Genomic DNA, 27,349 nt, shown 5'->3' with positions numbered 1-27,349 from the left:
GAGTTCATAATCCACAAAAAGAGCCAAAAGAACTAACCTGCATGTATTCAAAAATTTGTATATTGATAAATAATATTATTTTATCATTATATGTAACATTTGATGTTGATACAAGGAGTAAGAAAAATCAATCAAAGATGAGTAGCTTACAATGGAAAAAACTGAAAGTCTTGGGAGTGGGTTCTTATGGCACTGTTTATCTTGCAATTGTTGTTGATACACAAACATCGTATCAGAGCTTCATTGCTGAGAAGAGCTCCATTCCCAGGTTGGCATTCTCACTGAAGAAAGAAGAACAGATTTTCAAATCATTGTAAGAAGGTGAAAGCGGTGGTTGCGAAGAAATCATTCGATGCTTTGGCACTGAGATCACGGTAAAGCACGGACATTACTTTTACAATCTTCTGTTGGAGTATGCTCCTCACGGTTCTTTGGATGACTTGATCCACAAGAAACCTCTCCCGGAGACCGACGTGAGCGTCTATGCATGCATGATTGTTAAAGGGCTTTCGCATATTCATCGCAAAGGAATCGTCCACTGTAACCTCAATCCGGAGAACATTCTTCTGTTTCCTTCATTGAAGAAAGAGAGTGCATACTATCAATTGAAGATTGCGGATTTTAGATTATCTAAGACTAAAGAGGAGAAAGCAGAGTTTGAGGTTTGAAAGTCCAAGCCTAGAGGTACGCTATTGTACTTGTCGCCGGAGACATTTTCCGGTCATATTGATGCTCCGATCGATATATGGGCACTTGGTTGCATAGTGATTGAAATGTTGACTGGATTGCTTGCATGGGGTGAGAGATTTTTGCGTACTGAAGAGTATTTGAGGTTCTTCGTTGAGTATCTTGAACTATCACCCAAGAAGCCGAAAGGAATCAATGTTTTCTGTTATGATTTTCTGGAAAAAGTGCTTTATGAAGGATCCTAGCAAGAAGTGGACTGCTGAGATGCTTCTTGATCATCCTTTGTTTTATATCACACTTTTTCATTCATATCATCCTTTCCTTTATGGTTCATATAGTTAGAGAAATTATGACATTGTAAGATTGGATAGTGGTTTTGTTTATTGTGTCCGCTATTCAAGAGCCTGATGGCTATGCCGTAAGATTTCTTGGGTCAGGCCATCTTCTTCTCCTTGACAGCTTTGTCGAAAGGGAGTTGGAGTCAGGCGGTGTTAGGAAATAGATAAGTTGTAAAAATTGTTGATGAATAATGAGTCTGTTCTTTAAGATTTAATAAACTATGTTAATAACAATAGTTTTGTTTGTTATTTGTGCTTCGGATGTTATCAGTTCTTTTGTTTGTTTCAATTTTCTTTTTCATTCTTTTTTTTATAATTCTACTTTCAGTATATGATCAAATAAATAATTGATTGGAAACTAAAATACCTAAATAGGCTAACACAAGTGATAGTTATTCGACTTATTTAAAGATAATATCTTAGGTTTAATCCGTAAAACTAAATATATGGCGTATACAATATTTTGTGGCTAATTTCTTATTTACCAGGAGGCTTATAACTTTGCTCTGTTAAACGGCACTAGAAACAAACTCAATTCAGTTTCTATTGCTATGAATTAAGCGTACAAACCGAATTTATTACATTAAGACCTTAATTAATCTCAATAGAAAGTTAGAAACAAACACCATAAGTTATTAAGCTTAATTAATTCACTCTTAAATTGCTTCCTTCAAACTTATTATATTGTCTTATTCAATTTGTTTGGACTGTATGTATGTATACATGCATGTATGTATGTTTATGTCGTGTAATCCTATATTGTTGAACTTATTACTCCTTGTACTTAACATTGTTCACCAAAATTAAGAACGAAAATATTTGATAACCAAAGAAAATTAGTCAAAAACTGCATAACTTGTTTTATTTAAAATTTATTAATTATTGCGATAATTAATTAATACTAAATAAAACAAGTTCTGACTATTTTTTTTGTTTCCTTAGCATTACTAAATTAAGAACTCCTGTAAAACAAAATACATAATAGCAGGGAAATAAATAAATAAACGAATTCAACTCTGATATAGACTTGTTTTACCTCTGTCCACAAATAAAATTTTATAATGATATTATTTTTCTTTTTTAAATAGAGAGCAGTTGATAAATGTTATATAAAAATTTAAAAGATAATAAATATTTCACTATTTAAAATTACATCGTTTCTATATTCATGTGACAGTAATGGAATATGCACCATTATAAATAACGAAATATATAGACAACTTCGTTTCATTTCACACTATTTATTAACGAAAAAACATACATACCACCATTAACATTTCAAAGTCGAAATCCTTGAGTATTTAACTGTGACTATACTCTTCTTCTTTTATCATAAATTGTGTATATATTATTATATAATATGAAATAGAAATATACACAATATACAACTCTCAGTTTCACTTGTAAATATATTATTAAATAAAGAGAAAATTCCACTCTTCTCCCATGCGAGATGCTAACATGACACTATCCTCCTCTCTATTTTATAAATGTACATTCTTCTCCTTTCTAACTTTTAAAAAACATCATCTTTAATCCATTTTAAATTTTTTGTGTAACTAATATTAACTTTATCTATTTTTTAAGAAAAAATAAATTATTTTTTAAAAAAATACTCATTAGCACAAATTTTATTTTTTATCATTAAATTTTGCTTACCAAAATAACCTTTAATAATTTTTTTATTGATTAAATTATATTTTATTAAAATATTTTTAAAAAAATTAATAATTAAATTATTTTTTCTAAGATACCTATCCTTCAATATTTTTTTAATTATTAAATTATAATTTTACCAAAATTTTTGTTAACAATTATTTTTATATTTTACTATTAATTTTTCGATATCAATATATATTATTTTAATATTAAATAAAAAAATCTTACCACTATTAATATGTATAACAATTAATATATATTGATATTGAAAAATAATCTTACTAAAATTTTTTATTTAATATTAAAATAATATATATAGATATCGAAAAATTAATAATAAAATATAAAAAAATTGTTAACGAAAATTTTGGTAAAATTATAATTTAATAATTAAAAAATTATTGAATGATATTTTAGAAAAAAATAATATAATTATTAAATTTTTTTAAAAATATAATTTAATCAATAAAAGAATAATTTATTAAAAGATATTTTGGTAAGCAAATTTAATGATAAAAAATAAAATTTTTGCTAATGCATATTTTTTTCTTAAAAAATGGATAAAGTTAACATTAGTTAACACAAAAAGTTTAAAATGGATTAAAAAGGAAATTTTTTAAAAATTAGAAGGAATGAGAATATACATTTATAAAATAAAGAAGATGAGAGTGTCATTTTAACATAACGTAGAAAAGGGAAGTAGAATTTTCTTTTAAATAAATAAAATAATTGGACATTCCAAAGCATAAGAATTAAGATCCACATTGACATTATGCATTCTTACATAATTAAATCCAGAAGTGCAAATGTACCACAGTGCTAAGTTTAATTTCTAATATAGTAGCATTTAACTTTATGGAATAGACTAAAAGCAAACAAAAAATTACTAATTTATTTCCATTTGTCTTAATAATGTTTCAAGGCTTATAACCCAGTTGCCAATTGGTCCCCTTTAATAAGGATCAAAATTTAACTACAAGCTTTATTTATCATATTCATAAACATAATATATAAAATATTAATACTATAATTGTTTCTAATAGTGATTATTATTACTTAATTTCCTCCTTCAAAATATTCTTGTAGCCCCACCTCACTCCCCATTCCTGCTCCATTGTTGTGTTGTGTTTAAATTTGCTACAAGTTCCATAAACTTTCTCTCTTAAAGGAAGCATATACATGAAGATAAAAAGATAAAAATAATTAAATGTGCATGATAGTTATAGCTACCATATAATATATGCACCAAGGACTAATAAGTAATAATCAAGCATCATCAATTTTTATTGACCTTTGTCACCATCTCCACCAAATCCATCTCCTTCTTGATTATTCCATCACCCTCCATCATGGATTCCACAATCTCTTGTTGCATATCATCACACTTGTAATCAACATCCACAACATTAATAGTACTAGTATCCATAATAGGAGCACAAGGAATGTCATCAAGCAATGAATCAATGCTACACCCTCCTTCAAACAAATTCTCATCAAAACAAAAATCCGGCATTACCTCATTGAAATCATAACTTGGCACCAACCGATCCGACATAGAGAATTGACTATTATTACCTACCGGCTGAGGTTGCGCCGCCGAAAGTGGTGGTGGTGCTTTGCTTGAGGCGGCCGAGCTAGTTTTGTTAGCATTGCCTCTAGGGTTAACAGATTTTCTCCTATAGTCCATTAGAGGATTTTTGTCCAAATTTAAACTCTTGATGTATTCTTGAAGGAGAGATGTTTTAGGGTACTTGGATCTACACTTCCTTTTTGAATATTGCCTTCTCTTGGTAGCATTCCAATGGTTCTTGATCGAGTTTTCAGTTCGTCCGGGCAATCTTTTCGCAATTTCTGCCCACTTGTTTCCTATCTCCACATGAGCTTCAATTAGGATCTTATCCTCATCTTCCGTCCATATATCTTTCTACAAAAAAAAAAAATCGAATCAAATCAAATCGATAAACAACAAGATGATAAAAATGTTAAAAATATCTTTTAATACAGTATTTAGTCACACTTTAAAAGCGTAGCTTATAAAAAATAGTAACAATTCAAAGAGAATCCAAGAGAAAAACATATAATACTATGATATGAACTAAAATTGGTACTAACCTTAATGTCAGGTCTTAGATGATTATGCCAACGCTCTCTACATTGTTTTCCAATTCTCCCAGGCAGCATTTGAGCAATATGAGACCATTTCCTTAATCCATATTGTTCTACCAGCTGAATCAATAAGCTTTATTTTGGTGCAGCAACATATACACACGTTATTTTCTTAGACACAATTTGATTTTATTTATACATGAAATAAAATTAGGTGAAAACTCAGGGTGAAGTCGACTTCACGTGAAGTTGACACTTGAGAGTCGTTAGATGAAAATTTAGTCAGACCAATCAAATCATCCAACGATTTTCAGGTATCAACTTCACGTGAAGTCGACTGCACCTGAGTTTCTACCATAAAATTGTGAATGAATTTTTTTTGTACCTATCTTCGCTTTCTGTCCATTGGCCCTTTACTATGTTAGACTTCTTTTGAAGTTTGTAGGTCTTCTTGGATGTTGGGTATAACTTATTGTTTTTGTTGACTCCATTGACCCTTTTGTAATAACCCATTGTTGATATGGATGAGACTTCATCTGGCAGAACGAGATTCGTAGGCTTGGTCTCTTGAAGAGGATAAAATGGTAAATAACCTTGGTTTCCAACTATGATATCCAATGGAGTACTTCGATTATTGTTATTAGTGAGGTTCAAATTACCAAAACCTCCTCCGTTATATTGGAAATCATCCATAACATGAACATTATTATTCTCCACAAAAGGCTTGCACTCATAGACATCAAAGGAATCAAGATTTGTTAGAGAAACTTGATGATTTGATGATGAGGAATTGCCATTCACATTCACTTGATGAAATTGATCAACATGGTGATGGAGATCTTGGTAGAATCCATGAGATGAATTAGAGATTCCAAATGGAAGATCAATTTCCTTCATTGTTAGTGAATATTGCATTGTTTGTGATGCAAAAGTTTCTCTAAGGTTTGTTTGAAAATCCTTTGACAAAAGAAGTAATAGAAAATTAAGTGATGAGCATTACTCTGTTTCAAGTTTCAATCCAACTTGTTTATGTTACTTAATGGGGAACGTTACCATAATAATGAATTAATTGCATGGGATATTGATTCACATCTTGATGGCTTAGTTTGTAACTTCAAACATTAGGAATCTAGCATTATATTTTTATTTAATTTTCTTTTGTCAATGACTTAGTTTGTAACTTTCACTAGGATTTAACGGTATTCAATTATGATATTTATTTATTGTTGATAGAGTTTATATGCTTATCTAGTGTAGAGTAATTTTATGAGAAATATTTTTGGAACAATATTCAATGACATTCTATCAATGTAAAGTAATGTAGAGTACAATCAAAAGCTTATGAATATCTATTTAACGCACTAATTAGTACTAATTGCAAATTTAACTTAAATTTACTTCTTTCAAAGTATACCCTTCATTTAGAAGAATGAAGAATAAACAATAAGGACTAATTACTCCTAGTTGGATGGTTTGCAACAAGGGAACACCTTAACTCTTTTTATATTCACCAAATTAAGGTGCAACTTCTGCATACTGCTATTTTTTTTAATAATCTCGTTTAAATGTGAGATAATGTATCAAAATTTAAATTATATGTTAATATAATTAGCTAAGAAAATATGTTCTCGTACCAATTCAATGAATTCATTCAAATTCGGATACAATCTAGTTGACCCATTTCTTTATTTTTAATTTTAAATTTCATTAAAAATAATTTGGAAATATGTAAAGGGTTGTCTCGTACTTTTTCAATGTCCATATAATATATTAATTCATAGGACTAAATTTATATAATTATTTAATAAAATTATTAACATTCTTTATATATGAAAGCTTAGATAGTTTTTTATTAATTAAACCGCATGTAGCTTCTTATTAGATGCAATTTTATTCAAGTAAAAAATAGTTTCTGTTAATTGACCTATTTGAACATAAATAGTTTTAAATAATATAATTTCCTAATATGTATGTAATAATCCTTTAATTTGTTCCCAAAGGTTTAAGGTAGCTTAATTTGTTTGACTTGCGGTTATACTTTTGACTTAATGATTCATTTCTTTGACCAAGTTGACTTTTCTGTCCTAGTTATACAGGTTTCATTGTTTGTCACTCTACATGCACATTGGTAAAGAAATTCAATGTATATTTTAATTTAGCTTTGATTTCACTTAATAGCTATTAGTTAACAAAAGGCAAAAAAAGAATTACTTGTTTAATTACCAAAAAACAAAGGGATGTCTTCCTGCTGAAAATGTAACCTTCCTTCAACTAACATTCTATGAACTATCCTTCTAAGCAAATTTAGTATGCTATACATAAATTTTCAATATTATTGAATATTAAAAGAAAACATAAATATTTAATGATAAACGATAAATATATGTTTTCATGGTACTAAATTAACATGATATATCTAATACTTTTCCATTTTAAAATATGTGTTACAAAATTTAGTCATATTAAAAAAATCAATGTATTTAAATATATAAACATTTTGAAACGAAAGAAATATGATATTGATATTGATATATTTCATATTTAGGGAACATTTACCGCATTAAAAATGGTCACTCGTAGAACTTTTTCACGTGGACTTTACGATGAATAATTGTTGCCAACAATTATTGATATTGCCGGTAATGACAAATTACGGTTTCTAACAGCCACATGGTGGTCACTACTACTCGCTAGAATCAACAATAATATATAATAAGATTGCAACAAAGTAATCTTTCAAAATATTAAAATACATTAATTTTAAAGCAACTTCCAAGGAACTTGACAAAATGCCTTTAAACATAAACTAAACAAAAAAATTGTTCTCAATAACACGTAGAGAAGCTTTTATAAAGAAAAATATCTGCCTAAGATGCCAAATACTCTAACATCAGCCGGTAACAAGTAACGAGTCTAATTCTACTTACCGAACAATAAATTGAAACGGTTAAACGCTAAGAGTAACAGAAAAGTTATACACTAAAATTACAATTCTCAATATTTTAATGGCACCAACAAAAATCATAATTGAAAATAGTTAAATCTGGTATAAATAAAAATATGCCCGTATGCAAAGGTATAATGTAAAAGTGACATTACTCTAACAGAAGAACTTGCACTAAGTCTATGTGTACCAAATCAATAGATGATTACATATATGCTTCATGTAAGCAAATATTACATTAAGAACACGCACACCTTCATGAGGTATTTGAGCAAAATTCAGAAGCTGATAAATTTTTTCATGTAGCAAAATCAATGGGCACTTACTCAGAATATTGAAATCCACAAGGTAGCTAAGAGAGAAAAAAAAAAAGAAACAAAAAACAAAAAACAAAAAAGGTGACGGATAAGAGGTAATCCTCAAGTTCCCTATCTGACCTACAAATAAATTAGAGATGTAGCTATTTGGCTGCTGCTTTTTTCATGCAACGACAAAATTTTACCATTTGAAAATTAAGCTGTCTTGGCCTTTGGCTTAATCCTCTTCACCCTTGAGTATAGGAAAACTCCAGCAAGAGCTACAGCAGTTCCTGTAGAAAGAACATAAAAATCTCAGCAAATGATAGCAGGGATACAATATAATTATTAAAACTTCAAACATCTCTTCAACTGTTTTCCAGTTGGAAGTGGGAAGAAGTTTTACCGAAAGCGTTCACAGGAGAGACAGGTGTTTGGAAGAAGATGACAGAGCTAACAATGACCACAACCCTCTTCACACAGTTGCCAACAGAGTGAGTAACAGGTGATACTCTCTGCAATATCATGTAAGAAACCTGCATAGCCAATTCACAGAAAACCATCAGTACCTATTATTAAGAAATGCAGAGTCTTTTAACCATTCATCATTATAGGATAAAACAAGTCATTTTCTAAATAAATTTAAATGTTCAACTTCAACAGCCCAATGAGGTAAGGGCATAGACATAAAATATCTCACAGCATAGTGGTCATACAGTCACTCAACTTCTGTAACATTTTTAAACATCTCACATAAAACAGATTTGCTTGGATATGTAACATTCACTTAGGTTTAACTTAGCATTCAAAATTTTTTGAATCGATCATCCCAGTGTTGGACTGGGGTTTGATGTTGATGTCAGAGATTCAATGCTCCACTAGGCCACAATATAGCCCCACATTTAACAAGTGCTTGAACCGAAAGCATATAAATCAACTCACTTGCTGATATGCATGGAAACAGAGTGCAGCAAGTACAGATCTAATGTACACTTGTCTCACATTTAAACCCTGTCAAGAAAAATGATGTAACAACGGATTAGCATTCTCAACACCATTATGTCTTTTGATTGTGGCAATGTGGATATGACAAAAGCTATGCTAACATCAAGATACTCACAGCAGATTGCAGGTAAGTAGGGGTAAATTTGACACCCTCCATGACGAAAGCCACAGGTGCTAACAAGAAGAAGGACATGATCGTTATTATAGAGAAGAGGGTTATGTTATCCATAGAATCCTGAGAAGAACAAAAATGCATGTTATTTTCTGCTTTCTAAATGTGAAATAACATTTATAAAATGCATTCTGAATTGTATCAATTAACATAAACAATGACACATATCCAAAACTTTTGGAAGTGTTCCTGCATTAAAATACCTCTTTCTTAACCATGACTTTTTTGCTAAGAACATTACGAGATTGATTCAACACGTTGGAAGCCATTGCACTCCAAAATCCAGCCCTATCCAATATTCCACCATGTTAGAATTCTAATGATCAAATCCTTTTTTAATGCATGATATCTCTTCCCATTCCTCTTCCAGAAGACCAGAAGTAATAAGACACAGAGGAGATCTTACCAATTGAAAGAGGCCTCAGTCACAGATGCCAATGCAACACCACCAACAATAGGCAAAAGGGAACCAACCACCCATGGTGTAGGCATCTACAAGAAAGTTAAATGATGGATTAAAATTGGAAATCATCAATTTACAATTTCTTGGATGTCTAAGGACTTTTTCTTCAAGAAACTGCTTCAACTGTCTATTGTCTCTAACTACGGGTAACCTTTTAAAATTCACTTTTTCATTGATTGCAATAGGCTACCCTTTTAAAATTTCACTTTTTCATTGATTGCAATAGGCACTGCGAGGTTGTACGAAAATATAGTATTCTAACCTCTCCAAGGAACATTGCGGAAAAGACCACTGAAAAGAAAGGCTCCATGGCTTTGATTGTGTGAGTGAACGACACAGCCACCTTTCCAAGACTCATATTGGTGAAAAGATTTCCGAAAGTATGCACGAGAGCCAGTGGCAATATTGCTGCAAGCTGCCAAAAGATTCTCAGTCAGTCAACAATGCAGAACACAGAATATACAATAATTCATCAACCACCACCAGAATACCTGAGCACCAGTGATCTTCGGTCTCTTGTACAGATTCAAACCCCACATAAACGACACAAGAACAGTTCCAACAGCAAATTGAACAAGGGTCACAGTCACCGGAAATTGATAAACCTTCAAGACCTGTAAATAACCATATATTTATTTATTTTTTTTTCAAAAAACGATCAAGCTAAATTCAAATCCAAATTATCAAGAAAATGAGAAATGACAATAACCTTCAGAACCTCAACAACAGAGAAAAACAATCCAAATTCCAGCACAACACTATAATCACAATTTGATAATTTCACATAGATCTATAAACTATAATTCAAAATTGAATTGCTAGCACATAGTAAGAGCTTTCACAACAAAATAAAACATTCGCACAAACTACGATTATCAATTCAGCTCAAACATGAAGCAAACATTTACGTTCAGATCAAATTACATACATCCACTTCCACCAAAATTCCACTAAAATTTTCTCATACACGTTGAAATTTTAAAAAATAATATAAAAAATCGAATCACCTGCTTATTGTAGATATTGAAGTAGATGTTGAATAGGTACCAGAGGCCGAAGAGGGAGCCAAGCTCAAGAGTCTTGAGCAAGCCGCCGGAGGCAGCGGCGTCTCCGCTGGCGCTTTCGGGAACGGAGGCGGCTCTTGCCTCGAAGCGAGCGCGGTCGTCGAGATCGGAATTGCGCGGGCGGAACTTAAAGGAGGAGGAAGAAGAATGAAGCCAGGATCGGCGCGTGAAGGAAGAAGAGGTTGCATTGGAGGTAAGGGGATCGGATTTGGAAGCAGAGAGACGCAATGGATGGAAAGAGAGGGAGGCGGAGCGAGGCGCGTGGGGAGTGCGGAGAGGGAGGGAGGGAGAGAGAGTGAAAGCCACGCTCTGCATTTTTGTAGTAAGGAGATCTGAGGCGAGAAATGAAATCTGAGAGGGAAGAGAAGGTAGTTATAGAATAGTTAGGGAGGGTTGTGATTTGTGAAATGTGAAGAGAGAGAGAAGAGAACTTCGGAGTTTCCGCCAGCAGCAAAGCAAGGCTTCGAGGTTGGTGGGAAAAGTAAGGGTAGTCGCAGTAGTGAATGACAATGTTTTTGCGTCTCTCTCTGTAATAATAACAGAGAGAACGGGGGAGGAGGTTTTTCTTTTCATTTTGATTTCTTTTATTTATTTATTAAAACGGTAGATACTTTCAAGTTTCACCAAGATCCAAGTGGCTAATTTTTTTTGTTATAGAAGTAAAAGTGGTGATATATTTTAACATGATAATTTTTTGTGTTTTTTAAAACTGTGGAAGTACACAAATTTTTACCGATTTCTGTACTTAAAATTTTTTAATTTTTTTTTAACACAAGTCCCTGGGACCGATTTGTGTACCAACACAAATCTCTGAGACCGATTTGTGTATCTCTCAGAAATCTCTGGGACCGATTTATGTACCAACACAAATTCGTGGGACTGATTTGTGTACCTCTCAGAAATCTCTGGGACCGATTTGTGTACCTCTCACAAATCGGTCAATCCAATTTCTGTACCTCTAGTTAAACGATCCCATATTTAAGTATAACATCCCAACAATCCACATTTAAGAAAAATACCACTATCACTCCAATATTAAAAATAAAAAATTCGATCCAAGTATCCAACACATGAAACCGAATTTTCTTTTTCTTTTTCCTTTTTTTTATATTATTTTTTTAATATTCAAAGTTATTTACGTATCACTTCCAAAAAAACGTCCAAAAAAAAACGTGAGTTAAATTGACATTTGACGATTTTTCACGTACAAATATTTTCTTATAAAAATAATTGTTTAGATGTTTATTGATAGGTTGATACGCATGTATAATTGTTAGGAAGATTTTCAAGTGTACTGTTATACTGGTGTATTAGTAATTTTTAACCGTTGATCTTAATTATATATATTTTTTATAATTAAAATCAACGGTTAAAAATCACTGAAACACCGGTACGACGGCATACTTAAAAATTTTCTTAATTGTTTTTATGTAAAGTTAATGATAAAGAGTAATTAAATTATAATTTAGTCAAATTTATTAAATTATTTAATAATTTTAAATTATCAATTTTACGTGAAGACAATTATATGTTTATAATGTGAATCTTTACTCTATTGATATGTATTATATTAAATAATTTAGTTAAATATATTAAATTTAATAAATTTTTTTATTATCTTTTATATAAAAAAGTTACGGGAATAATTATTAGATATTTTTTAAGATATATTTCAAACTTTTATCACCTGCGTTAGGCAACCTTAATTCTTTTCATCATTATTATCAAATTGTATTATTAGGGATTAATTAATTTAATTTATAATTTAAAATATAGAATTCAGAATTTACAGTAAACTTATTAAGGATTGTACTAAAAAAATTTTCATATAATCTTATTATATTGCAAATTGAATTACATCACGCTAGTTAACAAGAAAAATAAAAACGCATTTTAATATTATTCAAGTTGGTTAGGTGATAATATGTCAATAAAGAAGTGAATATTGTCGCTTAATTACAAATATAATTTTCAATTTAAGAAGATTTTGTTGTGTATGTATTGAAAGTTTGAGAGTAAAATTTTTAAAATAAATGTTGCATTATTAAGTTGAAAATAGCAATATCCAATCCCCATAAGTAATCTCAAATTTAGTATATGAAAATGAAAATTGAAAACAAAAATTCCTTCAAAGAAAATAATAAACTTCCTAATGGCATAGTTGATAATTGAAATACTACTTTGGTGGGGGTTGGTGGTGTGTGAGAAAGTAGGTATGAAATATGATGAGGGAAAAAAAGATGAGGGTCTTCTATCTTTTTGTCCTTTTATTTTTCTTTTTTCCTTAAAACGGAGAGATACTTTTAAGTTTTAACTTTTAACACGATCCAATGTAAGGTGCAATTAGAAAAAAAAAAAAAAAAAAAAAGGAGAAAATGAAAATATTTCCCTAAGATGACAATGGAAGCTAATTTTTTTTAATATTGAAAAAAAATTAGTGTAATACTTAGTTATTGAATTTTGTGGTATATTTTAAAATTATGGAAACGGAATAATACATTTTTCCATATTGACAATACTCTCTCATAATTTTAAAAATTATTATTTTAAAAAATATCACAAAATTTAACAACTCAGTGTTATTGTTATACCATAGCTTTATCCATATCTAAAAAAAATAAATGTACATTGGATTGTCCAATAATAAAAATATATTAAAAGAGACCATCACAATTTTATAAGCCAAATTAATATATATTTCGCATAATTGTGCACAAAAAAATTCAATCATATAATTTTGTTCAAACATCTACTCTATTATCTTTGCACTTTAGAATTTAGGTTTGTAATCTGAAGCTAAAGAAAAGATTGAGAAAATTTTCATAAAAGAATACATGTGGTATGTATGTATAAAAAAAGTTATAGAATATAGTTTGATGTTATATTAAATAATTGGTTAAAAGCATAAAATTTTTTTACAATAGTACACCAAATAAAATAAAATAATTAAAGGGAAAATGGGAAAACAATGAATCTAGATTCAAAAGACGGATATTCTCGTGTAGATATTTTATTCGGCGACCGAGAGGGATGTGGAAAGAGATTGAAGTTTAGGTACAGCAGTCCAAGTTAGGATACATCTTGGTACACATCAATATTTTCCCCTTTTAGGCGCTCACCAAAAATATTTATAGATAGTAGCTAAAACTTTTTTTTATTAAAAACCAAACTATTGCAATATATGAACAGAAGGTTGAACAAATCACATTGTTTTTGGCAATTTGTCTCTTCGCATCTTGGCCATTATTTATTTTAACAATGAGAAATGGGACAAGGTTTTGTTGGAAAATAAATTAAAAATAAAATTGAGAGAAAGATATTAGGAGGAGCAAATATGAATAGTTATTTCTTTGTCCAATTTTATCTCATAATTTAAAGGTTCAACTTTTGTAACTTAATAGTTAATACTTACATATTTTAGTTATCTTTGTTTCAGAACTTAAAAACTTTGGTCCTTCCGTTTTCTACCTTTTTTCATGCATAATTATTTGATTTTAAAATTACTTAAATTTGATAAAGTAAATATATAGCAAGAAATCCAACTTTATAACATCGACTCAAAAGAAAAAAAAAAAAAAAAAAAACTGAATCAACTTTATAAATTAAACAATGCCTTTTATGCCATGTTTACAGTAAAACTGTTTATATATAAATATCCTTTAATCACCTTGTATATGGTTACTTTTGGATTCATTGAGAAAAAAGAAATTAATAAAATCCATTCCCTTACTCCAACCTATTGATAATTAAAACCTATGAAGCACGAACACTTCGCTGAGTTGCCGTATTTGCATGTCGGACACATTTTGGACACGATACTCGTCCGACATACATGTCTGTCGTGTCCAACCGTGTCTTAATAAAAAATAAAAAGTTCTTCTCCAGATACGTCTGGACACACCTAAATACCATCACGTGTCAGCGTGTCCAGTCTTATTCTTAACATATATTTTTAAAATAAATTTAGATATAGTATATATTATTATTTATTAAAACAAAAAATATTTTAAATACTTGATATAATTAAAATAAAACATTAAAAATAATTAAAAAATTTAATTTATATTTTAATATCAATAAAATATCAAAATATTATTATGATTTATCTAAAAAATACTTTATATTTTATATGTATACGTGTCCCCATGTCATGTAAGATTTTAAAATTCACGTGTCAGCGTGTCCCGTGTCGTGTGTGTCCGTGTGATTGTCCGTGCATCATAGGTTCAAACCAAGTGAAACAATAAAATGAAAAAAGCTCGGAGGAAACATCTGGGAATAAAAGACCAAAAAGGAGGAGAAGTGTATCCTAACCTATGATAATGAAATAAAATTACCTGATTTTTATAGAAAAGAAATTTTAGTAGGATATACAATAGAGAATGAGCTGTGAGCAATCCTTCTATGGATCCATTAAAACATTATAATGCTTTTATCCTCTTGTATTCCCTTTCACAAAACTATACACTAGCCTTATACTTGAATGGTTATAAGATCAAGAAAATATTAAACATCTACAAAATTGTTACAGCAATGACCAACATAGATCTCAAGCTAAGTACTACATAAAATCTTATTTTATTATTGAAACTAAGCACCAGAAAGGATTAACAGTCGCAAGACTTCTTAAAGGGGGAAAACAGACAGATAGATCTATAAACTTCAATAACTTACAGTTTTAATGGCTACATAGTATACAAAACTTCCCCAGTCAAATAGATCGGAAAGGGTATTATCATAAAACAATAACCTTACTGCAAGAATTCTCTTGGATCAGTAACATAACCAGTCAATGCAGATGCCGCAGCTGTATATGGAGAAGCCAGATATATCTGGCCTTCCTTGTGTCCCATTCGGCCCGGGAAGTTCCTATTTGTAGTTGAAACACAAACCTGCACAATCAGCCAAAAATGGTGATTCAGATTTCAATCTCATTATCTATCAAGAAAGCATATAAATGTTGGCAACCATGTGGTAGAGGAGCAGCCATGCATAAGATACGACTACAAAACCTTTTTTTCCACTAGGTGGAGACAAAAGGACAGCCTGGCAAAAAGCATTTTGCGTTACGCAAGGTCCGGGGGAAGGCCAATCCATTTTAAACTAAGTGTTATGCTTTGAAATATTCGTACATTGAAGAAACGATTTAGATGGATACAATTATATGTAGATACATTGATTTTTCAATGTACAAATTCAATCCAAGTGACATTTATATTGAAATAGAGAAAATAAATAATAACCCGCTGCTTATTTCAGTTCACAGAATCACACGTCCCTATATTCTGTATAAATAAAGGAACTACCAAGACACAATAACTCTAGTATAGTATTATGAGGAATTTGAGTTGCTCTAATATAATACTATCCCAAACAAATGGATGGGAACTTGCCTGAGGTTCATTCAAGCGTGCATAAGTATCCTTTGGGCCACCCAAACAAGCACCACAACTAGGACTAGCAGGTGTGTCACATCCAGCTTCTTCAAATATCTGGGAGCAAGTCTTACCACCAGCTCCAGGTACTGGGATGCTATATAAGTCCATCCAAACCTGAAATATTTGATTAATTATTGTAAATCATCTTAACGGGAATTAGGTGGAACTAACTCAACTTTGAAAGCTAGCTCGAGGCAATATGGGACTCTAACATCTCTGATACAAAGAAACATGAAAAAAAAAAATCCAAACCTTCTGTGTTGCAGGCACAAGAAATGTGGGTACTTTAACTTTTTTACCCTGCAGATGCAGATATCAAGCTTTTCATCAGCAGAAATAATTTTAAAGTCCCAAGGCACATTAACACAAATGTCATAAAAAAAAGCATATCCATGACAAAATACCATACAGAAAAAAGAAATGTAGCAAATAGGCTCAAACATTTTAAGACAGAGATTGGTCATACAATACTAACAAATCATAGGTTGTAGTATATGTAATTTAGCATTGTACATACAACACCACCACCACCAAAACCCTATCCCACTAGGTGGGATCGGCTATATGGATCAAACGACGACATTTAGCCTTGTACATAAATAGAGTTATTCATCCATAAGACACATCAATCAGAAGTCAAATCAGAAGTCAGCAATATTTAGAATTTATATACGGAATATAAAAATACAATGCTTTACCGAAGCTAGAAAAACTTTTGCTGCAGCCATGAAATCCTCTGTTTTTCCACCCGTGCAAGATCCTATGTATACTCTGTCAATTTTCACGTCCTTGCACTCTCTAGCCAAAGCACGGTTATCCGGAGAATGAGGCTGCAACAACCATAGGCATCATATTAGCTTGTGGACGTAGGAGAAGCATTATACCAAAGATAAAGGAACATTCTCACTGAAAACACAATCAACGGGCTAACCTTGGCTACCAATGGCTCCAACTTTGAGACATCAAATCTATATTCAGAAAGAAATCTGAATGCAAACACGTAAAACAGGTTAAAATGGATTAACATTGTAGTGGATACTAATATACCTGTAATGTAAATTTAAATATAATAGACATATTTTCTTCATATAACCCCCTAGATTGACATGCTATGCCAATAACTATTATGAGAGGAAATGAACAAAATGATTAGAAAATTATGACTACCTTGCTTGCTGATCACTATAAACTGGTTGATATGGCACAGATGTCTTATCCTGAACAAGAACAGGAAAGGAAAATGAAGTCACTGCTGGCCAAACAAGAGCATGATATCAAAAGGAAAATCATCATTCACGGGGAACCCCACATAAATGCACCACACTAAACCTTCATGCAATGACCATATTAAAATGAAAAAGGGAAACATCATACCATCAGAATTAATCAAGACAATCTACAGAAGGGGCAAAAATACAGCACGCTCTGACCATTCAAGGGTCAAGATAGGAAAGTAAACATAGTGTTAACATAATTTTTTATTACACAAAACATTCAGAGAAAATCTAGACATACAAGCAAAGTGAGATATATGCATATAACTTAAGAGGTGGGACATAAATTTCACTGCCTCTGCTCAAATTGCACAAACCTCGAGATATTTATATGTAGTGCTATCAGCAGGAACAACGCCATTCTTTCCTCCAGCTTCAACAACCATATTGCACAACGTCATCCTTTCCTCCATCTACCAACATGAACAAACCGAAACAACACGTGATAAATTAATAAAAACAAAACATTATTCAGATTGAAGCAACATTTAGAGTCACATAATAGCATAGCATCTTGCAGAATGAACTCACATTTAAACTTTCAACAGTTGTGCCAACAAACTCCATAGCTTTATATGTTGCACCAGCCATAGTTATTTCACCAATTATCTGCAAGGTAAACCATTCAATCATGTCATTTCGTATCAGCTACATGCAATCAAGGTAATTAGACACCTTATGAGTGCAACATGTGTATAAGTATAAAATATCCAACAAATATGGAAGTATGGGATCAAGGTTACTTACTTGCAGAATCAGATCCTTTGCAAGTAAATAACTGGGCATTTCTCCATCCATAACAAATCTTAGAGTTGGAGGCACCTGCATTTAAGTAAGGTATATATATACACACTATTAATAAAGAAAACAGAACAGTGCTAAATGCAAACACCTAGAAACTTGGAAGGTTTAGAGGTCCAGTCTTAAGATAACAGACTGACAAGGGTGAGAAACAGAGAAAATAATAATGCTATGAAGCATGAACCACAAATAGTTTAGAGTATGATGATATGTGTGGGGTGAGAACACTGAACAGGTGCAACAAGATAGGCACAACAAAGGGAAGGGTAAAGATGTGAAAAGTAGCACTAAAAACATTTATGTTCTAGTAGAATAAAATATTGCCACTGAGTTCAGCTGCTCTGGTAAAATCAAACACAAAATGGTCATTCTTAACAATGTAAAAGACATCAGTGAAACCATAAGTTACCTTGAGGAGAAGCTTCCCTGTTCCCAACACAAAACCTGCATCAGTATTCCCAATCCCCGTAGCAAATTGACCAAATGCTCCAGCAGTACAAGTGTGAGAATCAGTGCCCAAGAGAACCTGCAATAGAACGAGATTAGCAAAAAAATAGGTAGTGGAATCCTTCAGATAGTCCTTCACTAGCCTTAAATTTAACTTGTTGAAATACTCTTACCTCTCCAGGCCTACAATGACCTTCCTGAGCAAGAGCAACATGGCAAACACCTTTGTAGTCTGGATTTGCCTACATAGTCATAATCCCACATTCAATGTCCTTGGCTATCACCTACTCGCAATGATCTTCTAAGAACGAAGCAATTGAATGAATATTGAAGAAATCATATAATGCATACCTTAAAATTACTAAGATCCTTAATATCGTAAAAGTACTTGATATTCTGCTCTTGGCAGAAATCTCTTAGTATGTCAACATTGCGATTGGCTCTTTCATCACTGGTGAAGATATAGTGATCAGGTATTATCACAAGCTTTTCACGGTCCCAAACCTTCAATTAGAATAATGCAGTCAGCAAAAGTACATCTAAGGAGAATAACTACCAAGTAATCCAATCAAGATAACAATCCTTAAATGAACCACATAAGTACTCAACCAAGAGCACTTCCCAAGAAGAAAAATTATCTTGCCATATCCATTATTACTAATTTGTCTACTACTAGCACCACTCGCATGACTTCTAAATTGACAAACAGAAACCACAACTAGATATTACTAATTTGTCCTCAAACATTGTCGCAACTCATCCATCTCCAAATTACCAAAAATTCATCTATATCCATATAATAATAATTATTATTCTAGTTACATGGAAAACAATCACACACATCAATCCCAATTCACGTTTGCATCCATCAAATTCAAGAGTAAGGCATTGAACATAGGGCAACCGAACCAATGAATTACCTTAGCATCCTCGCCAAATTCCCTCTTGAAAATACCAATAGAACCAGGGCCACAAACATCATGAGTCATCAAAATATCAACATTAACCCAAACATTATCCCCAGGGGTCAAATAGGGTTTCTCAGAAGCTCTAGCCAATATCTTCTCAGTCATCGTCATCGCCGTCTTCACCTAAACCAACAAACCACAGCCATCAACAAAACATTCATTACAAACACCGCAAAAACAAAACCAAGACGAAATTAAGAAGAAACAGAAGCAAAACGGAACTGATCCAGTCGTAGAAGGCTGGCGTTGAGATTGCTGTGGTGCTGCAACGGAGCAGCAAATTCTCCTGAAACCGGTTTTCTGGCATCGCTGAGAAGAAATGGAAGACGTGGAAGTCAAAGCAGAGAGACCGACATCTTTCTGAGAGAAAAAAGAAAAAAGAGAGCGTTAATTGTTGGGGAAAAAATTGAGGAGAAATTGAGAAGGAAAGAAGGAGCTACCTTAGAGTGAAGAATGGATGTGGATGATGGCGCAAGGAAGGAAGAAGAAGAAGCCATTGATGTTGGAAGCTGCGATTGGAGTAGCGGTGTTCCAAGTCTCTTTAACGAAGAGCCGCCACACGTTTCTCCCTTTCTCTTCTTCCACGTTCTTCACTCGACCAAAGTTTTCCTTACAAGGCTAACAAAATTCAGCTAAGTAAAGAAATGGATAAAAATATTTGAACAAAGTATCGTTTTTGTCCTCAATGTTTGGGGTAAATTTTATTTGTGTTCTTAATATTTAAATTGTTCTATTTGTATTTTTAATGTTATCTTACTATCAATTATACTAATAAATCAGATTATATTTTTCAATTATTCTCACTTGAATGTATTCATTCTCAATTAGGTCTCACTTGAATGTGTTCGATTTTAATATTATACCCATTATTTGTGTTTAGATTCAATTATGTGCCTAGAAAAGTGAACTATGTAAATGTTGTAGGAATTAGTTTCAACATTTGATGAGCTATTTTTTGGAGTAGATCATCGATTCTATTCCAGACATTTGTATTCTAACTTCAAAAAGAGATTTTTAAAACTCAAACTAAAGCACAAATGATATGTCATTGATGGCAGGATAACATTGACTCACTCTTAAAAACGTTAGGGATACAAATAGGACGATTTAAACGTTAGGGATACAAATAGAATTTACCCCAAATGTTGGGGACAAAAACGATACTTTACTCAAAATATTTTACATGATTCATTAATTTGTCTAATGAAATAATGACTTTAAACTGCTAAAAAATTAGACCCAAGAAAATGATTAAAAAATTAGTGATATATTTTAATATTATAATTTTTAGTGTTTAAAAATTTTGGGTATAAGAATTAGACCATTCGATTTGTATTTAAAAAATTAAAAAAATTTACAGTACATAAATTGAACATAAAAATCAGATTAAAAATCGGACGGTTCAATTTATACTCCCTAAATTAAATCATTCCACATTTTAAAAAAATACCATAACAGATCACAATTCAAAAAAACATTATTAATCTAATATTAAAAATAAAAATATAATTTTAAACTTATATTATTTATTAGATTATTTGTTTTTTTAATTTTATATATTTTTAAATATATTTAATATTATTTATACTTTGGCCCAAACCGAAAGTGAGGCCCAATAAAAATGAAAGGTCCACCCTTAAAGGTAGACCTTAACCATCTTTCTCGGATTTGATACTCACTGGAGGATGGGAATGAAGCTTACTTGCTTGGGAGGGTCGCCTATTTTATCTCTGCAGTATCCGAGGGATTAGTCATTGGGCTTCTGGTTTGATGGATACTCTGGTACAAAAAAAAAAAAAGCAAAAACATAAAGGTCATGCTTGACTAAACAAATAACTACCTCCTTAAGTTCCTCTAATAAACTCTATTTTCTCTATGTCGTTATCTATTCTACTATAAATACACTGACATCTTAGATATAATTCACGTTTTGATCTACTAAAAATCTGCCTTTACTAACTTAAGTATCTAATCAACGTTTCAGGTAATTTTCGAAACAAATATCTTTAATTTCAGTTGATTATTTATTTATTTTACTTTTTTTAGATAAAATTTTAATTTAAGAAATGTCTTTTCTATTAAAAAATATTATGTGTATACTAAAAAAATCATTAAATTAATTATGATATATTTATATATAAAATATATATATAAATTAATTTATTTTAATATATATTTTATATTCTAAAACAATTTAATAAAGTAAAACCGAAATCTAGAGAGAATATAGACAACGTCTAATTTTGCCGTAAACAACAAAATTTTTGGCACCTGAGCAGAACGAAAACCGTTAAAAACGGTCACACATCTTCCAAATATGAAAGAGGAAAAAAAATTAGAGAAAACCCGCGGAAAACGTGCTAGCACAAGAGCTAAATCAAAAGCAACGGATTAAGCATTTGATCTTGTTAATTGTTTGAGTAAGGATTATTGTTATCATTTTTTTTTCAGAATTGAATGAAAAATGCAGTTATTAAGCATCAATGGTGGTTGTTGCATGGAATTGCGGTTGCCGGCGATTTTCACGGAGTCCAAGGAAGCATTTACGTGGAGGATTGGAGAGGTAAATTGGAGGAACCGGCGGCAGGGAAGGAAATGCGGTGGAATGATCGTGGCGTGCGGTGCGAAGCCGCCGGAGATGAACGGAGGCAAGGTTTGGAGATCCATCTTCTGTCCGAGCCACAACTATGCTATCTTGAAGCATCAAATGGAAGCAGCTGCAAAATCTGAGGTCTGTTCTACATTGATTTGTTCCGACTATTTACGCCAGATTAGTTAAATGGTAACTGCAACTAAATGACTAGCGATTTTGTTATAAGATACTGTTTAAATCGATTGTTCTTATGGAAAACCTAATTTCCATGTACTTAAAGTGTAAAACTAACATACCAATATCCTATCATCATATATTGATTATATTCTGATTGGATCACATTGCATCAAAATTAAACTAATTTGATTGTTGTTGGTAAGTTTGGTTTTGGAATTTCCTTCCTACTTGGTTGAATTTTGGAAACTTGTGGTAGGATTATGAGGAGGCGGCGAGGATTCGCGACACGCTGAAGTATTATGAAAAGGATATGCCAGTTCTACGATTGCGGAGATTGTTGAAGGAAGCAGTTGCTGATGAGAGGTTTGAGGTGTGTGTGATCCTTTTGGAGATCTTAATTCTTAATGTCTATTTGTTATATGGTTTTTACCATGGCGAAGATTCACATGCAGTTGTCTTCATATAAAGTTGATTGTTGAAAAACGTTAGATGATTTGATAAATTTGACTAAATTGTAATCTAATATGAATACAGCTGCATATGACTTTTCACCTTTGGGCATTAGATCATATATGCTACAAGAAGAACTTGTCTCACTGTTTCAGAATAGTACATTCTTGTTCGTTATTTTGTTTCTGAACAATGCATATATCATCTTTCATCTCTCATCTCATTGACACATTCGTTTTTTTTTTCTCAAATCAATTTTGGATTAGGATGCAGCTAGCTACCGAGATGAGCTAATAGAAATTGCCCCACATTCTCTCTTGAAATGTTACAGTGATGCTACAACCTTGGTAGGGATATATGACATTTCATTTTATTAGAAGGGAACCTACAACATTTAATCTACCCCCCTTTTTTTCTAGGGAATCAGGGTTCAAGTCAGAAGTGAATATATACAGGATAGAAGTCACCCTTCAAAGGGGCTATACTTCTATGCATATAAAGTCAGAATTACTAATAACTCAATTCGCCCAGTTCAACTTCTTAGAAGACATTGGATTATAACTGATGCTCATGGCAAAAGTGAAGATGTCTGGTCAGTACATTATTCTTTTCTTTATGCTTTCTTTCCCTTTTCTTTCTTCTTTAAGTAGAAAAATTGAGGTGAATTTAACACTAATCGATCTAGTAAGATTGGACCATGTCCTTATAGGCTGGATTAGACTCTGCTATACCTGATTAGTTCTATATTCTATATATGTGTAATGTGTTTTGTATTCTGATTTAAATTCATATTAATTTAGTTTCAATATAACTACTTGATGTAATTTGCATTCTTGATAACAGGGGGCTTGGGGTGGTTGGTGAACAACCAGCTATACGTCCTAAGAGTAGTTTTGAATACACTTCTGGATTTCCATTAAAAACACCAAATGGAAAAATGGTATACTTTTTTTCCCTCTTATTGTTATTCATGAAGCTAAATATTGTTGCTTTTGTCTGATTCATTAATCATCAAATCATGCTTCTGGGAAAAAATAAATCAAGCCAAGTTCTACAGCCTTCTGTAGTTTTTGTCATAAGTTGCATGTTGCATTATTTCATGACTACTTCTAGCTAAAATCTTCACATAATGCTCATCAAATTTGAAACTGTTTTATTTTATAGGGGAGGAAAATTACAATTAACCCAAATTTGGAAGCTATTCTCCATCATTTGGATACATTATTTGTTGCATATATCTATTTAGGTTTATGATTGGTTTCAATTCTTTTTTCATCAAGTATGAATGGATTTATAGACATCCAATAACATGAATTTGGGTGTCTGAACTCTAATCTCATTGTATTTATTACAATGCAGGAAGGTGATTATGAGATGATATATATTGACAGAGCATTTACAAGAGCATTTAAAGTGGCCGTTGCTCCTTTTTCTCTTTCTATGCTTGGTGATTATGATGATAATGATGTTAATACTATTTGAAATAGAGAGCTTGTGATGGATTATTTTGGATTTAGAAGCTCTTGAGGAATTAAAGTAAGGTATTTTGTATAATTGTATATAAAGGATCAAATTTTCTTATTGTGAATATCAGCAAATGTAGCATCAAAATTGGGTTTGGATGAGGTAACTGAAGGAATATCATGTGTGTTAATACTTACTATTCGTGAAGTTTTTTTTACTCCAATATTAAGATAGATCTATTGACATAGAAACTTACTTCAAGGGGTGATCATCATCACCATTAACATCATATAGAGAAGTTAATCAATCAAGTTCACGTTTATATAAGACTTATGAGAGTCATAAGATTTTGTCACGAATCCTGTGAAGAGCAATATTACCGGCTCTAAGTAAGGTGAATGCATACATGCCACGTCATCACTCACCAGTCACCATGATTTATATGCAAACTTTTTAAAAGAATACAAACATTCTCATTTCTCTATAGCTTTATGCTATACTCTTAGGTAGCGTTTGTTTTGAGGTACTGGGACAGAGACTGAGACACAGTATTATGTTTGTTGGCTCAAAGACTGGCACTAAAATTTCTGTCTCTGTCCCTAAAATTTCAGTATTTCAGTACTTCCAAAAAGTAGGAACACAGGGGACTGAAATTTTTAGAGACGGAGACTGAAATTTTAATAACATTTTATACCTAAAATACCTTCATTTCAATTAATTAATTCCAATTTTATCCTTTGTGCAAATTAAATTAGAATTTTATTCTTGTTTCAATTTCTGTCTCTCATTTTGCACCAAACAGAATATTAAAATTTATTTCGGTCTCTGTCTCTTAGTCTCTGTCTCTCAGTCTCAGTCTTTTAGTCCCTATCTCTCTACCTACCTTAATTAACTAACTTCTCTCTGTATATTTATATGCTTTCATTATTATATTGCCATCAAAGATGAAAGGTATGTCTCTTATCTCTCCCACGTCAAAGTTTGTTCATATAAAAGAATTAGTTAGAATGTACTTATTCTACCACTTATAAAGTAATTAAAAGTAAGATAGTTTATTAGATCTCTTCACTTTTACTTGATAGTGTTCCTGAGGTGAGAGATTAAGATTACCTCTCAACATAAATTTATAAAGTTAGGACATGAGACTGATAAATTTTTTTGTTTCAGGTTAATATTTTTAAGATAGTAGAGTATGCGTGCAAGAGACTCTATTCAAGTTATTAAGGATTAGGAATAGATATATACTTTAGATGTGTATTAAGTCTTTTATTTATGATATTTAAAAAGAAACTTTGTAGAAAATTAAAATAGATCTGTGTGAAATATATGCAGAATTTTATGTACATAGATATATAATATAGATTATATTTATGTGAACTGACATACTGTAAAGAGAAACGTTCCCATTAACCAGTAACAAATTCTTAAATAGAGTTCTGATTTACGATGGATTAGTCCTTAATCTGTCGAAATGAGGAATACCGTAAAAAAAAATAAATAACAAATTTTCAATCAAAATAAAATAATCTCTCTACGAAAATATGAGATAATTTTTTTTTTAAAGAAAGAAGCTCAACACATCAAGTGGAGCAAAAGATAACAACAAAAAATTTAAAACGAGAAAGTATATGAAATTATTTTGTTTGAAATTTAATATTTAAAATTTAAAATTTAAAGTTTAGAATCTAAAATTTAAAATAAATAAAATAATTTTTAAAAAATTAGTTAATTTTACAAAAACAAACTCTCTAGCATTATTTTTTAAAACATTAGTTTTATCTCACATATTAAAGATCAAATTGTCAATATATTTTGATTAAAAGTCAAATTGCCTTTATGTAACACTATTCATATAATTCAAAAGTCTTAAACAACTACCAACAATTCAATAAACATCTTTCAATACATAGAGAGAGGATGAGAGGCAAGTTCCTCAAGGTTTTGGCATCACCTTAATTAGGGTTAAATGACATGCTAATTTTTGTTTGGGTGTGTATATTATAAAGTCATAAATCATTGATGTGTGACACCCCTCGATCAAATCATCTTAAAGTTAGTGTATTATTTACTCATAATGGATAATTGATAAATCAACAACCAATTAAACTGGTCCTCAGTCCTGGGGCATCTTTTTTTTTTTCTCTCTTTTTCTTTTACTTTCATCTTTTTGCCGATGTTTAATCAACTTTATGGACCATTATCAATCTTTCTCTCCCCTAGGATTCGAGTCAAAATTTTCACTAAGTCACTCATTATAATATCATTATTTTTTAGATCGCACCTATAATTATTCTTTTCTTGTTATATATTTAATAAATTTAATTTAATACGTTGACAAAATAAAACGTTTTATATAATCATGCAATTATATCTATATTTTTAGATAATTATTCACGCAATCAATATAAAAATAGTTATTTTTACTGATATGATATTACATAATATGATACTCATATAAAATTATTTTACATTGATATTACATCAAATTAAATTCATATTTAATATTTAATAATTGCAGTAAATTTGGTTAACCTTGACTGTTATTTCATTATCATGTGTTTTCATATTGGGACTCAATTTTATGGTTATAGAAGCCTTGTATGCGATGTGCCTAGATATGGATTTATGGGGTACAAGATAAATCTGTGGAACAGCTTTTTATGAGCGTTAGGATGTAGAACTCCAACTCTACAAGTTGCTTGATTTAAAAATTTTGCAGAATAAATCGGATGGTCCGATTTGAAATTGAAAAAATTTGAATTTCGGCAGAAGGAAATTGGACTCTCCAGTTCGTTGCCTTTAACAACTCGGACCGTCCGTTTACCATGAAAAAACTCGTATAGTCCGAATTTTGTTATTCTGACACTACACCGATGTAAAGCACCTGTGTTCTCTATATCCCAATCCAACCCCATTGTTATCTCCATGTTTAAATTTAAAAGCGCCATATTGAATGAATGTGCATAAACCACTTCAAGTTTTATATATATAAGTAATTTTTTA

At 31.3% G+C, this 27,349-nt stretch overlaps 4 protein-coding genes and 1 pseudogene across 5 annotated transcripts; 2 read left to right on the top strand and 3 right to left on the bottom strand.

Annotated features, from left to right (window-relative positions):
- The first annotated feature begins 137 nt into the window (after positions 1-137).
- Positions 138-1,029, top strand: LOC148561217 (mitogen-activated protein kinase kinase kinase 20-like; annotated as a pseudogene).
- A 2,931-nt stretch (positions 1,030-3,960) lies between these two features.
- Positions 3,961-5,687, bottom strand: LOC107619890 (transcription factor MYB98-like). The gene is made up of 3 exons (XM_021114062.2): positions 5,176-5,687; positions 4,797-4,923; positions 3,961-4,608 (listed from the first exon to the last, which is right to left on the bottom strand). Exons 1-3 carry the CDS (start codon positions 5,685-5,687, stop codon positions 3,961-3,963), a joined length of 1,287 nt encoding a protein of 428 aa, XP_020969721.1.
- A 2,232-nt stretch (positions 5,688-7,919) lies between these two features.
- On the bottom strand, positions 7,920-11,361 carry LOC148561216 (triose phosphate/phosphate translocator, non-green plastid, chloroplastic-like). Its single transcript, XM_088490270.1, has 9 exons — positions 10,678-11,361; positions 10,162-10,284; positions 9,933-10,085; positions 9,614-9,699; positions 9,411-9,495; positions 9,151-9,270; positions 8,973-9,041; positions 8,437-8,566; positions 7,920-8,323 (listed from the first exon to the last, which is right to left on the bottom strand). Exons 1-9 carry the CDS (start codon positions 11,047-11,049, stop codon positions 8,247-8,249), a joined length of 1,215 nt encoding a protein of 404 aa, XP_088346396.1. The 5' UTR covers positions 11,050-11,361; the 3' UTR covers positions 7,920-8,246.
- A 3,932-nt stretch (positions 11,362-15,293) lies between these two features.
- LOC148561215 (3-isopropylmalate dehydratase large subunit, chloroplastic-like) lies at positions 15,294-20,312 on the bottom strand. The gene is made up of 15 exons (XM_088489985.1): positions 20,103-20,312; positions 19,885-20,022; positions 19,615-19,785; positions 19,046-19,198; positions 18,868-18,936; positions 18,657-18,773; positions 18,194-18,268; positions 17,978-18,055; positions 17,764-17,859; positions 17,340-17,389; positions 17,104-17,158; positions 16,871-17,002; positions 16,425-16,472; positions 16,128-16,286; positions 15,294-15,626 (listed from the first exon to the last, which is right to left on the bottom strand). Exons 1-15 carry the CDS (start codon positions 20,157-20,159, stop codon positions 15,486-15,488), a joined length of 1,539 nt encoding a protein of 512 aa, XP_088346111.1. The 5' UTR covers positions 20,160-20,312; the 3' UTR covers positions 15,294-15,485.
- A 1,628-nt stretch (positions 20,313-21,940) lies between these two features.
- On the top strand, positions 21,941-24,542 carry LOC107622003 (uncharacterized). 2 transcript variants are annotated; one of them, XM_016323946.3, is made up of 7 exons: positions 21,943-22,082; positions 22,193-22,393; positions 22,689-22,802; positions 23,149-23,229; positions 23,302-23,474; positions 23,726-23,822; positions 24,242-24,542. In XM_016323946.3, exons 2-7 carry the CDS (start codon positions 22,268-22,270, stop codon positions 24,362-24,364), a joined length of 714 nt encoding a protein of 237 aa, XP_016179432.1. In that variant the 5' UTR covers positions 21,943-22,082; positions 22,193-22,267; the 3' UTR covers positions 24,365-24,542. The 2 variants fall into 2 exon arrangements, with proteins under 2 accessions (XP_016179431.1, XP_016179432.1); XM_016323945.3 differs by having other exon boundaries at positions 21,941-22,393.
- The last annotated feature ends 2,807 nt before the right edge of the window (positions 24,543-27,349 follow it).

The sequence above is a fragment of the Arachis ipaensis genome, chromosome B6 (assembly GCF_059453495.1).
Source record: "Arachis ipaensis isolate K30076 ecotype BB chromosome B6, ASM5945349v1, whole genome shotgun sequence".
Taxonomy (NCBI): Eukaryota; Viridiplantae; Streptophyta; class Magnoliopsida; order Fabales; family Fabaceae; genus Arachis; species Arachis ipaensis.
This window is presented reverse-complemented; position numbering and strand designations above follow the sequence as displayed.